The sequence below is a fragment of the Pteropus vampyrus genome, unplaced genomic scaffold (genome assembly GCF_000151845.1).
Source record: "Pteropus vampyrus isolate Shadow unplaced genomic scaffold, Pvam_2.0 Scaffold139, whole genome shotgun sequence".
In the NCBI taxonomy this organism is placed as follows: domain Eukaryota; kingdom Metazoa; phylum Chordata; class Mammalia; order Chiroptera; family Pteropodidae; genus Pteropus; species Pteropus vampyrus.
Window position 1 is genome coordinate 429,329 of NW_011888920.1, and position 23,316 is coordinate 452,644.

Genomic DNA, 23,316 nt, shown 5'->3' on the forward strand with positions numbered 1-23,316 from the left:
TTGATGTATATTTAGTTAGATAGTAGTTGTTGCTTGGCCTTTTTATTGATGTTTGTGGTACATTTTTAGAGTTGTCTTTTCTCTCCAAGAAAGGAAGAATAATTTTGTACACATGATGCTTATCAGTCTCTTTGTTAGGGAGGATGAGATAAATGAGGAAGAATGAATGGATTATACTTACCACCTGTAATAGTTTGATGTTAATGTTTTACTTTATTCAGGTACCTTAAAAGTTCAAGATTTATAGTTATTCGTTTTTAAACTGCAAATTATTTCTTTTTTATTTTATCAGATAAAATATTCAGATAATAAAATAATTTATTTCTTTAAGTTATTTTTAGTTCTTTTTTTCCTTTGGAAAGAAATGATATTGTTTACAGATGCATTGTCAAAATACAGTGTAGTGATTTACAAGTAGTTCTACACTGTGATAACTCACAGTGCAGTGACCATTTTGGGCTCTTCAATTTAATTGAATAGTTTTCAGTGATTCACACCGACAGTTCTAATGGTATCATGACTTAAAATTACTTGGGTTAATAAAACCAATGATTATATACAGAGTCAATTCACTTAAAATGCAATAGAGATTTTATTGGAATTTTGTAGGCAGAATGGCTAACAGAATTCCAAGTAACATCAATTGTCTCCTATGTTAGCTAAAATGGCATGATATTTTTCATGATTTTTTCCTCTAATCCAGAATGTTCTAATACTGTGAAATTTGTATAAAATGAGTTAATGAATATATATTTATCTTCTGAGGAATTTTGATTGTAGAAGTAATAATTGAATTTACGCTAAGCTCTGGATATAAAATGGTGAACAAAACAGATATTGGAGTTTATAGTTTACATTTGTTAAGTTAAGAAACAGTATGCCATTTGAACCTATGTAATTTTATTAACTAATGTCACCTCAATAAATTTAATTAAAAAAAGAAATGGTATAGCAATCTGCATTAAAAAATTTTAAAGACAGTTTCTATATTGGCCTATATTTTCCAAATAAAACACATTTTAGTCATCTTTTTATATGAAAATCTTTATATATATTTTGACATTTTTATCACATAATACATCTAAGTAGATGTCTATGAGAAGATATAGAGAAATAAAAAGATAAACACCTGTTATTCCATCATTCTGAAATAATCATCATTAACATTTTTACATAGGCATTTCTATTTAGGCACATTGATGTGTATATATTACAATAGGACTCATGTTGTCTATTTTATTGAGTAATCTGCTTTTCAGTAAATCACCATTTTTGTAACTTTATTTCCATTATAAGGTTATCAGAAATTACTCATTTGGAGTCCTTAATGTCTTTCCCTAGTTTTTAACTAATATCAACAACTACATTGAAAGTCCTTGTACATGCTTCTTCATTCATATCCTAAATTATTTCTTAAATTAATTATTATAATTTAAATTACTTAGTCAAAGACCATGCACATTTTTAAGACTTTTAATACATTTTATCAGACAGTGCATTTACTTGGCTTACAATTTATTGAGTTTATGCATAAATAAATGAATGTTTGAATGAATGAAAATATTTTTTATTACATTGCCACAAGTACATGAGAATTCTTTTCTATTATGTCTTAAAACAGGATGATTGTGGGCAATTTAAATTTAGTTAAAAATAAAATTTATATGATATGCCTTTGGAAGTAATTCATCAATTTTAAGTGGTCATTGCGGTAAATCTCACCTTATATCAGGAATATTTCTGCCTTTGAAAATTACTTATCCTTATGGATTGCTATTGTGAAGAATAGAAGGTAGTGGTTCAGGTATGAAATTTTTTTTCAGGATGGTCATCTAGAAATGCCTTTTTGGCCCATCTTAGTGGCATTGAATTCATACCTAAAAGTGTTTGCTACAGAAGTTAAGAATTTCTTCTTCATACTATTTTAGAATACCTGAGGTGCACTATTGTCTATTCATTTCTACTTTTGAGGATATAGGGAAGCCCTACTTACCTTTATAGTCATTCTGTTATATTCTACTGATCTGTTTTTTTTGTTGTTGTTTTTTGTTTTTGTGGGTTTTTTACTCTTATGTCATACTCTTCTTTTTAGCTCAATTCAAACAAGTATATTTTTGGTTATTAATCAAAGTGGGTCTTCTTTAGCTTGGCTTTTACAAAGTACATTAATTGTGGAAACATTCAAAGTTTAGCAGAAGAGATTTAAATATAATCATGGTATTATAATTTCTTATCTTTAATAGGACTTTCTAATTTGTGAAGAGCTTCAGAGTTAAAAAAAAGCACGATGAATTGTGATGAATATAGTTAGCAGTTAGCAGCTGGGTGGCTTTTGGCAAAATATTTGATTCCTTTGAGAGTTTCCTCAAAATAAACTACCATAAAATAAACTACCTGGTATAATGCTTAGCATAGAATAGGTGCTAAATAGGTGGAAGCTATTTTTATGGTATTCCATTTTGCCCCAAAATAACCTATGGATTAAAACATTTCACCTAGTTATTCTCTATTATGTATTATGTCATTAGTTTTAATAGACTTTTTTCTTATTCGCTTTTTATTTTTAATTTCTTTAATATATTTTTAGGACTGAAAGAGTTGTCCCCACTCCCTTTAAATCTCAAACGTTTGTACAAAGAGACACTAGAAATCGAACCCATCTTGATAATTATTTCTCCGGGTGCCGATCCTTCTCAGGAACTTCAAGAACTTGCTAATGCTGAAAGAAGTGGAGAATGTTATCACCAGGTCAGTACATAACTACTCTGATACTACAGCTATTGCTCTTGTTGCCATACTTGATCCTGTTAGTGAAACAGATTTTTTTGTTGTAGTAAGCCAAATAATGTCCCTCAAAAGTGTCCACGTCCTGATCCTCAGAACCTGTGATTTTACCTTACATGGTATTAGGAACTTTGTACATGTGATTAAGTTAATCTTGGGAAGGTTATCCTGGATTATCAGGTGGGCCCAATATAATCACAAGGGTCCTTATAAGAGGGAGACAGAAGAGGTTGAGTGAAAGAAGATGTGATGACAGAAGCAGAGATCAGAGAGATGAGAAGATGTTATGCTGCTGGCTTTGACGATGGAGGAAGGGCCCATGAGCAAAGAAATGTAGGTGACTTCTGGAAACTGGAAAAGGCAAAGGAAGGATTCTCTCTTAGGGCCTCCAGAAGGAGCACAGCCCTTGAGTACTACCTTTATTATCAAACCAAATACATCAATTTTAGATGAGTGGGACTTCTAACCTCCAGAAGTCTGGAAAGATAATAAATTTCTACAGTTTTAAGGCTGTAAATTGCGGTAATTCGTCATAGCAGTAATAAGACTGCTATTATAGCATGAATATATTTGCTTATATTTTAAAAATAATTAAAAAATTTTTGCTTGGATGCTTTTACAATCAATCCATAATATTTACTTGCAAAAACTGAAAGGAAAGAAATACATAAATGTTTTGAGGAAAATTTAATATAATGCCATTTTTTTCCTGAGGTAAATTTAAGAGCTTTGGTTTTGTTCAGATTACCTCCTTTTTTCAATTCAGTTTGCATGCAAGTTTGAAGATTAATTTACCCTCAATTTTTGACAAGTGAATAAACCTTTTTTGTTGAGAAAATAGTTAATTATTTAAAAAGTAAATACTTCACAAGAACCAAAAATGAAAAGTAAGAATGTAATGAGGAACATAAACAGAAGATAGCAAAATAGCAGAGAATTGGGCTAAGTTGTGCAGGTTTTGCACAGTCTAACTCTAGGGAATTCCATTCAGTCCTAGTTATATATTAATATATTCATTAGGACAATATTCAGCTATCAGTAAGGTGTCTTAAGGAAGGGAGGCCCCTTTCTACAGGTTGTATCTGTTAGCAGTGATCTTAGCAGAAGGATAAGACCATTTGCATTCACAGTAGATTTGACTGTTTAAACTTCTGGAATTTTAGATACTGAATTTGCAAAATTTTTTAATATAGTAAAATCTTTAAAATCTGGACATTTATTTATAATTCTGTCATTTAAAATTTTGTTGCCATGCCGAATATATTTGCTAAGGATAATAATATATTCTTAATGAAAAGTTAATTTTTAATTCAAGAAACTGATGTGGGTTTTTTGGAGAGTGGCTATCTTCTTGACATTTTCATGTTGTGCTTTAAAACTTTTCTTATAGTAAATATCTTATTCTAGGGTTTCATGAACTTTTACTTTTAAGCTAGTTTCACACAATTTATGTCTTATGGAAACTTTTGAGTTGCTTGTTTTTAGCTACTATGTCAGTTCAGCAAAATATTTATCCTTTCTTTCACTCTGATTATGATATACATGCCTTCATTTTATTTTTGTATTTTAATAAATGGAAAACTAATATGTGCACTGAAACAATTCAACCAATATTTGTTTCATCCTTCCTATTTGCTTAGTGCCAGGTTAGACCTTGAAAAAAAAATTTTAATCAATATATGAGTATTTATTACTTATTTTATTGTATGCTTTACTATACAATGAGTTAGACATGGTTCCCACTCTCAAAGACTTTATAGTCTAACTGAAAAATAAAATTAATACTTGTAAAAGTCAACTGAAAAACAATGAAATAGTATCTTGTATTTATTATGAAAAAAAAAATCCTTATTGTTAGCGGTAATCTATAATAGTACTCTTCAAATTATTTTGACCATGTACCCAATAAAAAATTTGAGCCAGGATTCTCAATGTATATATGCTTAAAAGTTATATACATATGTACACAGATATAGCTGTATTGATATACAAGTATTATATAAATTGGCCTTAAACATTCGAGTTTAGACTTGATATGGTAAGCAGCATGTAGCCATTTTAGATTCTTTGCTAAAACTTTTATAGAATCTTAAATTTAAGTAGTCACCTAGTCCAAGCATTTAAATAGATCTCATGTACTGAATATAGTATCTAGGCTTTCAACTTCTACTTGGATACTTTTAATCCTTAGAAGTTTTCTGTTGCATAAAGTGGCCTATTCTACTATATGAGTATTATAAGTGCAGATGGGCTATAGAGATTGGAAAAATTGGAATGGAATTCCAGTGAGATCAGGATTCTCATTCCCTCTCTCTCTTCATTCATTTCTTCTCTCTCTCTCCCCCTACCTCTTTCTTTCTCTCTTTCTGTCTCTGTCTGTCTATCTGTCTCTCTCCCCACCTCCACTCTCACTCTTCCTCTCCCTCCTCTCTGCCTCCTCTCTCTGAGAAGCAGTAGAGGAGCAGAAGGCTGAGTATAGACTCTTGAGGCTCACCGACATGTTAGGATTGCTAGCTAATAACGAGCCGGGAATAACACAGTTAAATAGACCAGTAGCTTGAGAGCCAAATATGTGCAGTGTTGGAGAAATTAAAAGTAAATTTCAAAATATTCAAGACTATAGTTATAAAAAACATTTTTTTAAAGGTCTGTGTTTGAGAGGGTAAGAATTGCAGGAAATAGTGGGATGAGGAACAAAAGACTTCAATAATTCTTTATACTGTTCTATAACTTGCAAACCTGTAAGGATAATATATTTTTAATAAATAGAAAACTATAGTCTGATAGTTCTTATTAAAAATTGGGAACCTGATTACATATTACAACATGTTATCAGATTTGTTATTTTAGTTTAGGTTTTTTTTTTTTTTTTGCAGGTTGCCATGGGTCAAGGTCAAGCCGATTTAGCAGTTCAAATGCTAAAAGAATGTGCGCACAATGGAGACTGGCTCTGTTTGAAGAACTTACATCTTGTGGTGTCTTGGCTTCCAGTTCTGGAAAAGGTAGAGTCAGATAAATGTGATGCAGATAATACTAATATACTCAATTTAGTAATCTCCAAGGAACATCAGTATTAAAAAAATGTCATGAATTATTTATGATGTTTATTTTTAAAAATAGTATTTGATGAGAAATCATTTAAAATCTGTTAAGTATTTTTTCCTTAATATGTACATTTGTACAGACCAAAAATGGATTTTTTAGAAAGTCCATAAAAGTCTCTCTTTTAAAAGCATTTAAGGAAAGCAGTGAAACTATTAATCAGAATTGAAGGGAGGCTTAGAGAATTTTATTCAGAAGAAAAATAGGGAAATACTTTAAAAGATGTTATAAATAGAAAATAGAAAATCTATTTATAACATTTTGTTCTTGTTCTGATCTACTTGTATGGAGAAAAAAAGATGTAGAGAAATCAGAAGGAACTGTAGAACTTTCTAGGTTATAAGGAATCTAGGATATAAACTGATGCAATTAATTTATTTAACTCAATGGCCCCAGGGCAAAAACAACCTTAGGACAGAACAAATTGCTGGATAAATTTTAAATGCAAACCTAGATTTAAGTCCAGTGTTTATTTAAAAAAGATGAATCTGGTCTCTGGTAGTTAGAGATAACTCTGAAGACAAAATGTTCCTTGAAAGCTCTATGTGATTTAGCAAAGTATTGGGAGCGGGGAAGAATATCATGGTTAATTTCAGCAGCACAAGTAGAGACATAGTGGTGGAGAGGTTCATGCCAGTAGAAGGAATGAAGATGTCCTTGAATATACTATAAGGGCAAGTGTGATATGGGGCAATAGAGTTAGATGTGTAGATTTTGGAATCCCCTGAGAATCATGCAGAAGGGCTTAGAATTTTTGTCCTAGGACATAGAGAGTCAGGGGAATTAGTAATTAATTAATTTAATCTGACAGAAGTATTATTTAGAATAGAACCAAACAGAATAGATTGAGGGAAGGCCTAGCCTAGTTGTGATGTGTTGAAAATTTGTGCATTCCTAATAAGTTGACAGCTATAGCACCTTACACAAAAGTTAATTAATAAATCTTTGATGATTGAGTTAATGATCGAATAAATGAATTGATGGATCATGATGATTCTTATAGTTAAGAAGATACAGATTTTAGACTGAAGTGTATGTGAATATTCAAATATTCATTATACTACAGTCTTCTGTAAAAATCACTAATGTGTAAAAATGTAAAATTCACATCTGATGAATCATGTTTTAAAACATATAAAGAATAGTTCTGAATATTTGAATCTTGCTTTCTTTTTCAAACAGTATATTGATAGCTATTTATAGAAAATATAATTGCAGTTATTACTTTAAAAGCAAGTCTTAATTAGAACTTTTAAAGCATATAGGGTAGATTATATTACAAACGTTTAAAAAATTTTAAAAACGTTTGCATTTCTTCTGGGAAGTTTGTATGAATTGTTTGGATATGAATTTATTTTAAATCCAGTTATATCACAGGTGTATTGTTTCTTTTACATTTTTTTAAACTTTACATTTCGACATTATAGAACTTTACATTAATATTTTACATTTACATTTAAAATATTATTAGGTATAGATACATTTTATAACATGATTTTAAGCAAGCATGATGTTTTATGGTCAATTCTTTTGCCATTTTTGGTCATCTACATTTCATATATTAATAATGAATCTTAGTATCAGACATAACATATTTGTGGAAATAATTTTTAGATTTCTCTCTCTTTTAGAGCTATCAATATTTTTTTAGAGCTATCAGTATTTCTTATCAATATTCATTCATTCTAAAAACACTTGCTGAGTACAGAAAAAAGCCAGGAACCATGGTAGGTGCTGGTTACATATAAAATTTGTACCTGTTCTCTAGAAATTTAGTTTAGAAGAGATAGACAACATTTATAATTAATATGTAGTGTGATTAATACTACAGAAGAGAATTTTAAAATGTCATCAGTTATTAATTCTGCTTGGGATTGTGGTAGTGAAGAGTTGGAGAAGATATTCCCGTAAGATATGATATTTAAATTATATTTAGACAAATAAATGAGAATTTGTCAGGTTATAAAGAGAATAACAGGCAAAATAATACGATGATTAAAGACAGAGACATAAGTAACAGTTTGAATAAGTAACTAAAGCATACATTATGAACAGATGAATTTAGATGGTGAAGTTTTTAGTTTATATCATAGGCAATAGGATATACTAAAAATTGTCAATAAAAGAGTTGATATCACTGTATAACTCCTATGGAAGCGTGAATTGAAGCAATGAGAACCAGAAGGCCTGATGATGACTGGTAGTTTAGTTACAGCAATTGCAGCTAACACTTATTTTGTACTTACTATGTATCAGGTACTATTTTAAGTGTTTTACACAATATGATGAGATGGGGTACTATTGTTATCCTTGCTTAGCGATGGTGTAAGTTATAGAACCCAAGGTCACATACCAAATAAGTGGCAGAATTTGAAGTTCTACCCTGTTGGCCTAGCTTCAGGTCCAAATTCTTATCTATTACACTAAGCAAGTAATAGAGAAGATGACTATTAAAAATAAATATAATCAGAACATTAAGAAATATATCAAGTCACAAAAAGAATTTAGGAAGAAAGTTACTTAGTAATAATTATAAAGTGGAAATTTGAGTGGATATTTAAGTAGATTTTTGTTGTTTTTTATTTATCAACAAGGAATTAAATACTCTTCAACCTAAAGATACCTTTCGTCTTTGGCTTACTGCAGAAGTTCATCCCAACTTTACTCCTATTTTATTACAGTCAAGTTTGAAGATAACATATGAGGTAAGAAAATTTAAAACTTGAATCACTAATTGTATAAATGCATTAATCTTTGCATGCCTTCCAAAGCTCTGTAAATAACCATCTATTATGCAAAACTTCCTTTTACATTTAGATGAGGTATAATATAGATAAATAATAACATAAGATGGTATTTATAAAAATGCACTTAAATGCTTTCAAATTTTATTTTATATTATTTTGTTTTTATCATAATAAAAGACATATAACATCATCGAATTTACCATCTCAACCATTTTTTAAATTAAATTTATTGGGGTGGCATCGATTAATCATATAGGTTTCAAGTGTACAATTCAATAATACATCTGTATATTGTATGTTTACTACTAAAAGTCAAATCTCCTTCCATCACCATATATTTGATCCCCTTTACCCTTCTCAACCATTTTTAAGTGTATGCAGCAGTCCCCAACCTTTTTGGCACCAGGGGCCAGTGCTCCTGTGAAAAATCTAATGCCTGATGATCTGAAGTGAAGCTGAGGCAGTGATGTATTTGCAAATACAGATGAAGCTGTGCTGGCTTGCCTGCTGCTCACCTCCTGCTGTGTAGCCCAATTTCTAACAGGCCACAGACCAGTATTGGTCAGGTGTCGGTCAGGGGCCAGTGAATGGGGGTCCCTGGTGTATGTGATAGTGGTGTTAACTATCTGTCTTGTGCAACAGATCTCTAGTAATTTTTTCATCTTGCAAAACTGAGACTGTATCCATTGAAAAGCAGCTTGCCATTTCCCTCTCAACCCTGGCAACCACCATTTTACTTTGTTTCTATGAGGTTGACTACTTTAGATACCTAATATGAGTGGAATCATGCATTATTTGTCTTTTTGTGATTGGCTTGTTTTACATGGCATAATGACCTCAAGATTCATATATATTGTAGCATTTCCTTTTAAAAAGATTTCCTTTTTAAAGACTGAATAATATCCCATTGTATATGTATAGTATGCTTTATCCATTCATCTATCCATGGACATTTGGGTCTTCTAACTCTTGGCTATTGTGAATAATGCTGCAATGAACATGGGTGAACAAATATCTCTTTTCAATCTTATTTTGAATGTTTTTTGGATATCTACTCAGATGTGGGATTGAGGGATCATATAGGAATTCTAATTTTAATTCTTTAGGACTGTTTTCCATTACAGTACACTATTATACATTCCCAAGAACAGCACACATTTTCTCTGTATCCTTGACAATACTTATTTTCTGTTTTTTTTTTTTTTTCTTCTTTAGTAGTGGCCATTCTAATGATGTGAGGTGATATCTCACTATGGTTTTCATTTACATTTCCTTTATAATTGGTGATGTTGAACATCTTTTTATATGCTTGTTGACCATTTATATATTTTCTTTGGAATAATGTCTATTCAAGTCATTTGCACAATTTTTAATAGAATTATTTTTGTTATTATTGAGTTGTAGGAGTTCCTTATATATTCTGGAGTTGAGAGTTGAATTATAGGAGTTCCTTATCAGATATATAGTTTACAAATATTTTCTCCTATTTCTCCTGCATTGATGGTTTCCTTTGCTGCATAGATGTTTTTAAGTTTGCTGTAGTCCCATTTGTCTGCTTTTGCTTTTGTTGCCTGTGCTTTTGATCTCATATCCAAAAATCATTGCCAAATCCAATGATTTTTCCCTATGTTTTCTTCTAGGAATTTTCTAGTTTCAGGTCTTAAACATTTAGATTTTTAATTTATTTTGAGTTAATTTTTGTACGTGGTATAAGGTAAGGGTCCAATTTCATTCTTTTGCACATGGATATCTAGTTTTCATAACATTTGTTTTCTGACGTAGCTATGTTAGATTTTTAGTATATGTTTTCTTCCTTTTTTCCTCTCATCCATCATCTGTTCATCTTTCTAAAGGTAATGCTGGGCAGATCCTCTCCAAACCTGATATATCCAAAACTACGTGTTTATAATGATATCATATCACTGGTCAAAGTCATAAATAAAATAATAAACTGAATTAAAACTTTTTAATCCTGGTGAAAAGGGGTTCTGCTTACATTTTCTCTTAATTTGTAGAAACTTCTCTGTTATATATATTTTTTCTTAAGAAAAATGTCTTATTTGTTTATAAGTACCTCTTAAATCAGTACTCTGTTCTTTTTCATCTGATGGTGTTATCTCATTTAAGGAAGAAAAGGGATAAGGAGAATGCAAAGATGTTTTAATATTTGGATATATGTTATTTGAATGGATGCCATTACAATGACTAGTAAGAAAGAACCTTTACAGAATATTCTCCGTCCACTCTCGTAGTACATTCTGCTTACTAAACTCATTTCTTGAATTGGGTTGTATGAGCCATAAGAGCAGTGGCTTTTTTTTTTTTTTTTTGCTTTTTTTTTTAACTTTTTTTTCTTATCATGTACTTGGAATATAGGAAGAACACAATAAATATTTCAAGAAAGAAGAGTTTATATATCATGAGAATTGTTCCTTAAATATTTTAATTTAAAGTGCATCTTTTGCCAGGGCCCTTTTTAGGAGGTCATTTACATTTTCATGGAGATTTTCAGTTTCATTTAAATTATTGGTGAAATTTTTTGCTATTTCCTATCTTAATGTAGATAATTTTAACTATCCTAGGAAATAGCGTAGTTCATTATGTTCAAAATTATTACTATATATGTATATATGTACACACTTAAAATTCTTACAATTAGATAGTATCCTTAAAAATTGTTAAATCGCCATTCTATTATTATTCTTATTTTTGATTAGTTATGAGAATGTTTTTAAAAATTTATTTCAAATGACCAATGTCATACTTATTTACTTTTTCTTAAGTTTTTTCTATTCACTGAATTTCCTGCTTTTTTTCTTTATTTTTTTCTTCTTAATGTTTTCCTTAGATTTATATTTCCTTTTGTTCCTACTGATTTCATATGTTGAATGTTTAATTGGTTTATATTTATTTTCATTAATATTGAAATTATTTTAAGTCTGTGAATTTGTAGTTGAGTATATCTTTAGCTTTATCTCATAATTTGACAGTATTTTCATTTTATTTTTCAAATAGTCTGTATTTGTTTATAATTTTCTCTGTAATTGTATATGATTTATTCATTTTGCATAATCTTTAGCATAGTGCCTTTTACAAAACTCTAAGTGATTGATGAGTGTTATATTAATGTCATGTTTTATTGAATAGTGCTCAGAAAATTTGACTTATTCTATGAAAATTTTTTGTAAATATTTCATAACAAAACATTTTAAAAGTGTAATTTTTATATGTACTTAGTAAATCAATGCTATTTTTCTTTTACTTTTAAACAAGTTCTTTTCATTTAAGAAAAAAAGCAGAATGAAAAGGATTGCAAAGGGAATGACTATTCTTTGTAGCAGACGTTCTTAAAGTACTGACTTGAATTATTTATTCTTTTTATTTCAAAAACAAACTAAAATTTATAGTTCAGTAAAATACCTCAATGATTAAATAAAACTTATTTGGTTATCTTGAATATTGTTGGGTTACAGGCTTTTTTAATTTGAAAAATTATTTTGGATTTATAATTGAGATGAACTGTTAAGTTTAAAACTAATTTTATAGTCGTTCATATTGAAGTAACGTGATAACAAAATAATTTAAGTCAACTTGGTAATGGTGTAAAATTTTCTTCATTAAAATATGTTCTCAAAAGTGTTAAATTTATTTTATTTTTAAGATTTTATACATTATCACACCTTTTAAATTTTTTATTTAGTCACCTCCAGGTCTGAAGAAGAATTTAATGCGGACTTATGAATCTTGGACTCCTGAGCAAATTAGCAAAAAAGATAATATACATCGAGCTCATGCTCTTTTCAGTTTTGCATGGTTTCATGCTGCATGTCAAGAAAGAAGAAATTATATTCCACAGGTATGTAAGATCAGTCTACGTTGTACATATTTTAATATATTAGAATATTTTTATAATTCAGTAGAAATAGCTAGGATTACTTCATAATTTGGCTCATGATTCCTAAATTCTATATCTCTAATTCAATCTTTTATGTTAATCTTTTGGACTCTATATAGTTATCTAGTTCACATTGCTTTGAATTAAAATTTATAGAACAATGTGTGAACTATCATAAGCCCTAAGTGATTATTAGGCCTCTTTTTTGCCGTTCTATATCTCCTAGGTATGTCAAAGTTCAACTACTGAATTCCCTATACCTATTTTTCATTAAATATGTCCCTCTCAGTAAAAGGCATTGCTATCCATTGACTCTTCAAACTAGAAAGCTAAGAGTTGTTCTTAATGGTTTTTTCTTGCTTCTCTACCCAATTTATTATCAAGTCCTGTTGATTCTACTTCCAAAACATAATTCAAAGTTGTACACTTTTTTTTCCACCATTTTTTTCTAAGCCTCATCATCTCTTCCCTATACTACTTTCTGAAATAGCCTTCCAATTCTTCTTGCTTTTTCCATTTAGCAGCCTGAACTATTTTTCTAATATGTAAATTTGATTATTTCATTGCTCTTTTTAAAACCTATCTAATGGCTTTCTACTGTATTTGGGAAAAAATATGCAAATTTCTTACCATGGTCCACAAGGAAAGATTTGCCTGTCTCTTCAACTTCCTCTCAGGCCCGTGTTCCCACTTGTTCTAGACTTCTTTATGCTCTTTGAATTCATCAAGCTCTTTCTCACCACTATAGGCCCTAGCTGTTATTGTTATCACAAGCAATAGACCACGTTCTTCTATTGCTGTGGCAGTCCCAGCTGGTACCAGTGCTCCATTCTTGCCAAATGCCTTAGCCATCAATTGTATCATTCTTTTATCTTTAAAATTTTCCCATTCTGTTTTTCAACTTTGTCTACTTCTGTTGAGATAATCTCTCTTCAAACTGCCCTGTCTACTTGCCTGCTTCTCTCTCTATTTCAGTTACATGTCAAGATAAGAGCATAGGTTATGGAATTACGGATTTGAGTTGAGTCCTGACTGTAGAATTTCCTAGTTTTGTGACCTTGGTAAATTCCTTTAATCCCAATAAGCAACAGTTTTCTCAGCTGAAGAATGGAAATAATAATCATGTTTATCTTTGTTATGAGGATTAAATGAAATAATGTATGTTTAGAAGTGCTTAACACAGTGTCTGGCTATAGCCTGCCAATAAATATTCGTTAAACTCATGAAATAGTAAATAATAACAGCGGTGTGTTGTTTCATATAATTTACATACACTTGTGGGGAGGGTATGCTTTTTATTTTATTTTACAAAATAGGACAGTGGATCCGAAGGGCAATTAACTTGCTAAAGGAATCACACCTAAAAAGCTATAGAGCTTGGAAATGACTAGGCGCCCCTTCCTCTATAGCCTGTGCCCCTAATTTTTCTGACATCTGTCCTTAGACTAATAGATCAGTTAATTCTGATGAATACATGAATAGTGATGGTGATGCACCTTTATTGAGAAGAAAAATTATATTTTAAAAATAAAATTAGATTTGATTTTTTGTTAAATCATACATATGCATATAGTATAAATTAAAAAGCTATGAAAAGGTTTGCAATTAAAATTTAGTATCCTTTCCTTCTATTCTCCTGCCATCCAGTATCTATTCCCAGGGCATCAACTTCATTTTTAGGTTTCCTTCAGAGATATTATATAAATATACAAACATATTTTATGTATTTATATACACATATATGTTCTTTTCCACTCAAATGACAACATGTTACAAATACGGCTCTGTACCTTGTTTTAATAACTCATGCATTTTAGAGATTATTAAATATCAGTAGCCATTTAATATCTAATTTTGAAACTAATATAATAGAATATTGTTAACTGTAATTGAAAAATAAAAAAATCATTGCAAAAGTATCTAATTTGAAAATATTTGTGTTTATTATATCAATATACATATTTTAAGGAGTTTTGTATTAGGTGGGCATATATATTTTTTTCAATGTTTGCTATGACAAAATACTTTCCTATACTTGCCTCATTTAGCATTTATTCCTCGTGGCCAATTTCTAAATATAGATTGTTTGGGTCAAGAGTATGTGTATTTAAAAAAATTCACAAATATTACCAAAATGCTATGCATAGAGAATACAGCAATTCACTTTAACACACCAAAAAATATTTGAAAATGTCACTTTTTAAAACACTCTAACTTTGCTTTTATGAAAACCATTAATGTGAAGGTAAAAGCAGATAAAATAGAGAATACCATTAATTGCTAGCGACCATGTCATAAGGATATATATACTTCTACAACCTCTCTGTTTTCCCTCTTTTCTTCTTTTGATTTTGCTTTCTTTTTCTTAAATGTTAACTTACAGAAGTAAAGATCCATTACTAATTCAGCTCGGTTTTTATTTCTCATGTTAGTAAAAGATTATTTTTTGCTATTTTTCATTATAGTGCTATATTTGGTTGCAGAATTAACTTTCTCTATTTTACACACATATATTGTACTTCTAATACTGTATTTTATGTAATTTCAGTTTTGTTTCATATTTGTTATTCTTTGACATCTTGTTATTTTTAACTAGATTGTGAGCACTTGATAACAGGCCTCATCTCATTCATCTTTGTAAGGGCACTTAACTCAATACCTGGATTTTCAACTGGGCTAAATAGGATTTGATTGGCTGTATAGAGAACCTCTCACTCAGAAAATATGCCACAAATAACAAATTACTTTTCAAAGATTTTATATCATAATTTTAAAAATCGTTAATTATTCGATAGTTTATCAGTAACTTTGGGATACAGAGTATAGTTCTTATCATTTTAGAATTAGTATTTGTGTTAGAAATTGCTATTTTAACTAATATTGATAGCAATATTCTCTAATTTTAGAGTTTTATAAATATTAATCTAAATTATTTAAAATTTTTTAAACATTTCACGAATAGTCTTATAGAGTGATATAAGAAATATTATTAATAAGATTTCACTTTGAGTTTGTAGAAAACTTATTCAAAATATTATAGGAACTTTTACTGTTGATGGGTTATATCAAATCCCTTACATCTCCCTTACAGATCTTTAATTCTTAGGTATAGTAGAACTTAGTGAGTGAAATTTAAATCTCTTGTTTTCACATTATCTATAATATTATTTAAAATAAATAATTATCCAAATGCTAGTGATCTCCAAATTTATATATCCAACTCATACTAATTCTGTAAGCTGTAGCCTTATATATCCAATTATTATTTTGACCTATCCAGTTGGATGCCTTAAACATGACTGAAAATCCCACATATTCTTGATCCAAGTACTACAACATAGTAATTGAGTTTCTCAAGAGCACAGATTTTGTCTATTGTTCATTGCTGTATTGTCACTGACTGAAACAGTGCTTGGTATATGGCAGGCACCCAGTGAATTTTTGTTGAACACTTTGTTCAATGATCTCATGATATTCCTTTCCAAATATTGTATTCTTTCAGTGTTCCACTTTTCAATGAATGACACCATCATCAATTTGAATAATCCATAAGCTTAGAGGTCATTCTTAAAACTTTAAAAAAAAAATCTTAACCTTTCATTACAATCTAGTTCAAAAATTCTTTAATTTTATTGTCCTAACTATCTATTTTTGTCTTTTCTATCTGTTGTATCCCACCCCACCAGGGTGACTTTCTCTTACTTCTTAGATTAGGTTAGATTTCTTTCTTATATATACCAAGTATGTTTATTTCCATCACACATACTACAGTTTGAAGTTGTATGTATATTTGAGTGATTGATGGTATCCATTATACTCTTCCCTTCCCCCCACATTTGACTGAAGTGACATCAGGGCAGGGAATATTTATGTTTTGGTTCATTCTTTTATTCTCAGATCTTGACATATAATATGCATTTAATAAATATTTTTATTGCATAAAACTAATTAGTTACAGTTAATGGAAGCACTATAGAAATTATTTTTAATTGTTTCATATATCCTCTATAAAATATAGATCTCTACGAATGTTCTTTTTATATGAGCCTTGTAGTTATGATTTTATTTAGTTTAGATTTTATTTAGTTTATTTATTTAGTTTCAGTATGAATGCTTTGTGAGTCAAAGGTACAGAAAATAATGCTATATGCCTTTGAGCCTTAAATTTTTTCGTAATATTTCTGTTTTCATGTTTGTGGAAAAAATGCACAATTCTGAAGGACAAAATTATAGGAACTATCTTAATGTTTACAAAGTATGTAGACTCAAACTTTACTATGCCAATTTGGCTGTATCACCATATTTTTCAAAGATAAAAACTTTTATGGTATTATAAAGTCCTTTGCATTCCACGGAAGTAAATAAATCTCTGCTAAAAAATTACTCTTACTATAGATTTATTGTTTATTTTTATTAAATTTATTTTATCGTCTTTTTTTTAGCATGTATTGAACATTGGTTTTAAAACTGTAAGGGCAATGATGCATACATAGATGTCTTCAAACATTGCTTATAAGTTCTTTAATATTTTTAAAATTTGTTTTGATAGGGTTGGACCAAATTTTATGAGTTTTCTTTATCAGATCTTCGAGCTGGGTACAATATTATTGACAGGCTCTTTGATGGTAAGTTCTAATGATGAAAATTTTTATCTCTGATGTTAACGAAAAAATTTTTGAGGTCTTACTAACAAGAAAGTTTTTTTCAGTGACTTAAAAAGTGACTTAACTTCCTTTTATAAGATTTGCTATTTGCTTTTTATTTTGTAGTTTATGTCCTGACTACCATTCTTGTGATCTCTGAGAGTTTGTATTGTAATCATTGTTTTTGATATAACCCATAAGATTTCACATTGATCTGTAGTTCTTAGGAAGCAAAAAGCTAGAAATACCTTGTCTGTACTTTATGGGCTTCAGAAGTTTCAGACTTCAACTGAATTCAGTTCTCTTTCAAGGGAACTGTTAAAATTCAGGAGGCTTGTACACTAAGGCTGGCAACAAGGATCTGTAGAATCATAATGATATGATTAAGTGAGAATCAGGAATCGAGGTACAAATAGTAGATTGAAATAGGGCAGCAAACAAGACCATGTAATCTGACCTCCTGAAGCCACCTATCTCTGCGTTCTGAAGGCAGAAACAGTCCCCAAACTTTATTGTGCAAGGCCAAAGCAAGGGGATACTAGAGTTTAGAGCAATGATGGATTAGAGAAGAGAACATGTTGATAGGACTCTCAAGCTTAAAAATATCCTAAATGGAACTCTTGATTCCCTTCCCTCTCTCACTCTGCTGCCCTGCCAAACCACTGTTCCCCGAGTCTTCCCCATTTCAGTAAATGGCACCACCATTCATGTAAGTTGTTTAAGTTCAAAGCCTATGAATCACCACGGATTCTTTTCTTTTTCTCATTGTTAGACATCTAGTGCTTTGACAATTTGTTTCTTTCATGTCCAGATCACATCATAGTTCTGTTTAGTTCTTTCAGCTTCTTCAAGCAATAGCTATTAGTTAATGCCAAATAGTTTTCCAAATTATTTTGTTTGATTATTTAAAATTTTTTTGAATCATACATCAGAAAAATATGCATAAATGTGAAATTCAATAAATTTTTATAAATAGAACCTATGTAACTAGCCCCAAATCTGTAGAGTATCACCGACATTACAGAAGTACTTCCCCTATTCCTTTCCCCTTTTCCTTTCCACACATAACTCAAAATTCCCCCATTGTATGCCAAGAGTAATCACTTTCCTGATTTCCATGAGCTGTTGTTCTTAATTCGACATAGAATTTTTTGGAGGATATATACTAATATTACATAGAAATAGCGTAATTTTACAAAATGTTTTTGAATATTTATTTTTTTTAATGCCACTATGAGGCAGATATTATTAGTGCCCTTTTAAGATTAGAAAACCAAGGCACAGAGTTTGAATGATTTATCATTGTATTTCAAAGTTGCAGTGGAATTACGAGCATCATTTGATATTTACATATATCACACCATTGGATTTTTATGAATAAGAAGTAGATGCTTTAAAATAATATTGAATCTCTTGGTAAAAATCTAACCATATAATCTTATGATTATAAAAATTTCCTGATTTTCAGAGACCTCTATATAGGTGGAGAAGAGAAAACGTTCTAATTATAGAAGGCAGTTGGTATAGAGATTATGTAGCTGTGAAACCTGAAACAAGTTTCTTAACCTTTAAGCCTGAGTTTCCTGATCTGTAAAATAAGATTATAGTAGGGACTACTTCATTGATTTGATTTTTGAGAGCTGAAATGAGCAAAGCTACAGGAAGCATTTAACACTTAGTGCATTTAGTATCAATAATTGTTGATCGTTATTACTATTGCTGTGTTATAATTTATGTTCTGTTCATTTTCCTTTATCTCAAACAAAATAAAACTTGTCTTGAGAACAATGGGTATAAGAAGAAAAATAAGATTTTCTTATAAAAGTTCTATAAAATATTTCCCATAATGGCTGCTTGTATTTTATAAGTTGAAAGGTACATTGATGTTTCTCTATGCTCTGCTGACCTACTTATGAATGAATTACATACACATCATTAGTGTATTATTTACTGAACATCAAAGAAGAACTAGAAAATTGAAGAATCCTGGTAAAGTCTTTTGTTATAGCTACTTAGTCACTGATGATAGTAAGATTTAGACAAGAAACAACTTTAATTAGTCCTCGACCCTATAGGTGCCCTTGTTCTGCAGGAGGCAGCCTAAATCACCTGTGCCCTAAGGCTATGGTACCACTGCCCTCAATCTTCTGAATTTTTTAGTAATGAAATAGAACTAAACTAGTAATGCTAGCAGTGATGTTAACTGGCTAGTTTAAATATAATTGTTTCCCATATTTACTGAAGACCGTGAAATATAATTCTTAAGAGTTTAACATTACCACTGAACTGTGATAAAGAGGATGTCTCTGTTGCAAAATGAATTATAGAACAGTCCTATCTAGTTTTTAATATTATATTGATGCAGGACAGGGTAAATTTCCCCAAGTGACGGAAGACCAAGCCCTGCACTGAGAGAAGAAGAGGGTCCTTTGGCAGAGAGCGAAGAAAGAATTCAACACACACGCCAAAGTTAGAGCCAAAAGGAAAGTTTATTAGAAAAGGAGTAACTCTCCACAGACAGCGTGCAGTCTCTCAGAGGCAGAAGGAGAAGGACAGTGAGAGACAGAGTAGAGGCACTCAGAGGGACCCTGAGTATTCAGGGAATTCAGTTTATATATCATTCTTTAGTCCCTGTGAGTTATTGTTTAAAAGACTTTATTAACCCATTTCCTTTTAGTATAGACTTACAATGAGGAAGGGAAAGAATATATAGAGTGAAAAGGTAAGAATATGCAGAGTGAAAGGCCTGCTGGCAGTTCCTAGCCATTAATCCATAGATTCCCCCTGGTTTTAGCCATACATAGGGAATTACTCTTGGTTCCAGTTTCTCCTTCACAGGTGTGGAGGCTAGGCTGTTAGCAATCTCAGTAGAAGCCTTCCTTTGTTCTGAAGGTGTCCTCCTGGCCTGGCTGCATGGCTGATCAGCACATTGCAGTCTCTGAATGTGGGTTGATTAACATTTTTAATTCTCTTGCCTCCTCCCTACATTAATATTACTTTCCTGTTAGAATAGAAAATGGACAGTTGACTAAAATTCATGACATTAAGAAGACTGTAATGCATGAAGTTGTTTGAGTTTCCCTATTAGATTATTTTATGAACTGAGTTCATTGTATAAAATTGCATTTTGAATATATTCTTCTAAGGAATTTCCTATTTAAGGAATGAGTATTGTGTGGCAGATAAGAATATGACTCTGGTTTCAGAGTACCTCATTTCACTTCAAATCTGTGGGATTGTGTGACTTTCTGATTTTGGTGACTCAACTTCCCTATGCCTCAATTTCTCCATCTGTATAATTGGATACTGTTAATAATTCTATGTTTGTTATAAGGCTTAAGTGAGTTTATACATGTAAAAGATTTGGGAAATTTTACTTGATTAAATAATCTCAATAAATATTAGCCATTGTGTGATTGTTAATATTAATTATTAATATTAATAAACATTTGTTAATGGGCATTATATTATTAATAAGTATTTTAAGAAATGACTTAGCTGAATTAAATATAGTGTTATCCTATAAATATCATGAGCTAGAAATTTAGTTTATAAATTAGAATATTATAGAATATTTTACAGAATATTTCTAATATCTTAGAAATGAAACTAATAAAAGTATTTTTTTAATTATAGGTACCAAAGATATACAGTGGGAATTTGTACATGGTTTACTTGAGAATGCTATTTATGGAGGACGTATAGATAACTATTTTGACCTTAGAGTTCTTCAATCATATCTGAAACAGTTTTTTAATTCTTCAGTAATTGATGTATTAAACCAAATGAACAAGAAGAGCATTTTCCCATTTTCCTTATCTCTACCAAAATCCTGCAGCATTTTGGTAGGTAAAATTAATCATTTCAACCTATTACCAGATAAATACACCTACCTGTCCCTCAATTTGCATGGCATTTTTTAATGTATTTTTATATGTGGTATATATACTCATCTTTGCCATTTATGTGGACTTTTTATATGTGGTTTCCATTTACATGGTCTTATTTTATGCAGTTCTTTCTTTTTCATTTCCAATATTGGCAATTACTCTTTCTAAAAAACAAATATTAAATCAGCAATGTACAAAGAATTAATACTAACACAATTATTAATGATCTTTCCATTCATTAGATGGCAAATAAAAATGCATGGTTGACTACTGATGTTTTTTGGCATTGGTTTTATAAATGTTTTCCTGTAGAAGCTGAAAATTATATGAAGGAAAATGTCCACCATTTAAAATACTTCTAGATAAGGCACCTGGTCATCCACACAATTTAGAACATCCAAATGTGAAAATTGTATATTTGCCACCAAATACAACTTCTTTGTTCTAACCTTTAGATCAAGTCATTATTTCCACCTTTAAGATTAATTATATTAAAGAGAATTTCAATGATATTTTTAATAAACTTTAAGATAATCACAGTTACAGAAACCTTAAATAAATACACAGTTTTAAGTCGTATTAAGAATATTGCTTTAGCTTTGAGTGATATAAAGCCATCAACTTTCAATGCTTGCTGGAAAGCAATATGGCCAGCAGTGGTTGTACCAGTGAATATGGTTCCAACAACAGAAGAAGGATTAACTGGCATTATTAATTTATTAAATAAATTTCAAGAAGAAGGCTTTGACAATTTGAATGTAGATAATATTAACGAATAACTGTTTGATTACAAATTAACTGATAATGAATTAATTCATTTAATATCTGAAGCTCATCCTGCTGATGGATACGGCAGTGACCTTGAACCAGGTTCATTCACTGCAGAAAATATTTACAAAGCTCTTCAATTGGCCACAGAACTGGAAACTGCAATTCTAGATATTGATCCAAACATCCAATGAGCCTTAAAATTTCGAAAAAATTTTTAAAAAATGTTGCAGTGAATATCAAAGAATTTATGAAAGTTTAGCAAAAGATAAGGTTGGAAAAGATCATCCAAAAACATAAACATAAATAATGAAACTGAAGTAGTACTTCTAAATATTTTGAGTGATGAAGATAGTGATTTTGTACCAATTAAAAAGAACAGGTCGACTGCTTTAGATTATAGTACAGACACTGACAGTGAGTAAAATTTATTTTGTTTTTTTCTGAATCTTCATTAGCATTTTTTGTAAAAATATGTGAAATATTCGTATGATTTATATTGGCCTGTTTTTTTAGTATTTTTTTTTCCATATTGGTGGACTCTTTTTACAGTTTTCTTCCATGTAAAACACATGGAATAGACAATCTGTGTAAATCAAGGAACAAGTGTACTTGAATCATTTCTTACATTCTTAAATATATGTTGTTTCTTTTCAAATGCACCAGTAATTGTCATTGACAAATAAGGATTATTATTTGTTATGTCAATATGCATCCTGATTCTCTAACCTCATTAGGTGTCCTGTACACTTTTGGATACTCGTTGAAGATTGATGATAATAGGATAGAGTGTGTAGGTAAATCTCGAAGGGATTTTCAAGATTTTCAAAATTTTTTAAATGTAGGACTGCTGTGAAGATTTGGAATGGGAGAATGTGCTACTTCCTAGTAGGTGTAAGAGTGCTCTTACATTTACATTTCTTCATGAATTACAAAGATACATATATACAATTATATAGTTCTATATTATTATATAGAACAACAATATTGTGCTTTTTTCTCATTCAAATATTTTTCAAGAAAATTCCTTTCTTTGTTTCAATATTGAATATATTACTCATATCTTATCTATTATGTTACTAGTTATCCCATCTTTTTTGTTTTTTAGTGTCTTTCATTCATTAAATAACATTTGCTCAATGACAGCCCTGTTCCAGACATTGTGGATCTCGTGATGCATCATCTAGGGAGTTCAGTTTCTAGTGGGAGAACCTTAGAGTGAATGAGCAGATATAGCATATAGTTATTTATTATATTACATATATTTCAGGAAGTGTACCCTGAATAGTCTTCAATCTCTTTTGAGGTTTAAACTGAAAGATAAAATTCATACAAAAAGTGTACATCATAAATGTGCCATGCAATGAATTTTTATACATTGAACACATGAAAATAAAACAATTATAATCTTTGGGCCAAAATGAATAAATCCTCTTGGTCTACACTTAGTTGCTCATTTAGAGTCCTGAGTGAATAACTGTTCAAAT

The 23,316-nt window shown here is 30.2% G+C and overlaps 1 protein-coding gene across 1 annotated transcript in view; it reads left to right on the plus strand.

The window, feature by feature from the left end:
• Positions 1-23,316, plus strand: part of DYNC2H1 (dynein cytoplasmic 2 heavy chain 1) — a 274,915-nt gene that overhangs the window by 165,437 nt on the left and 86,162 nt on the right. The window contains exons 72-77 of the mRNA XM_023535396.1: positions 2,588-2,748; positions 5,661-5,786; positions 8,481-8,591; positions 12,334-12,489; positions 17,078-17,153; positions 20,808-21,016. Coding sequence (XP_023391164.1) covers positions 2,588-2,748; positions 5,661-5,786; positions 8,481-8,591; positions 12,334-12,489; positions 17,078-17,153; positions 20,808-21,016 — 839 coding nt within the window. The remainder of the gene's footprint in view (positions 1-2,587; positions 2,749-5,660; positions 5,787-8,480; positions 8,592-12,333; positions 12,490-17,077; positions 17,154-20,807; positions 21,017-23,316) is intronic.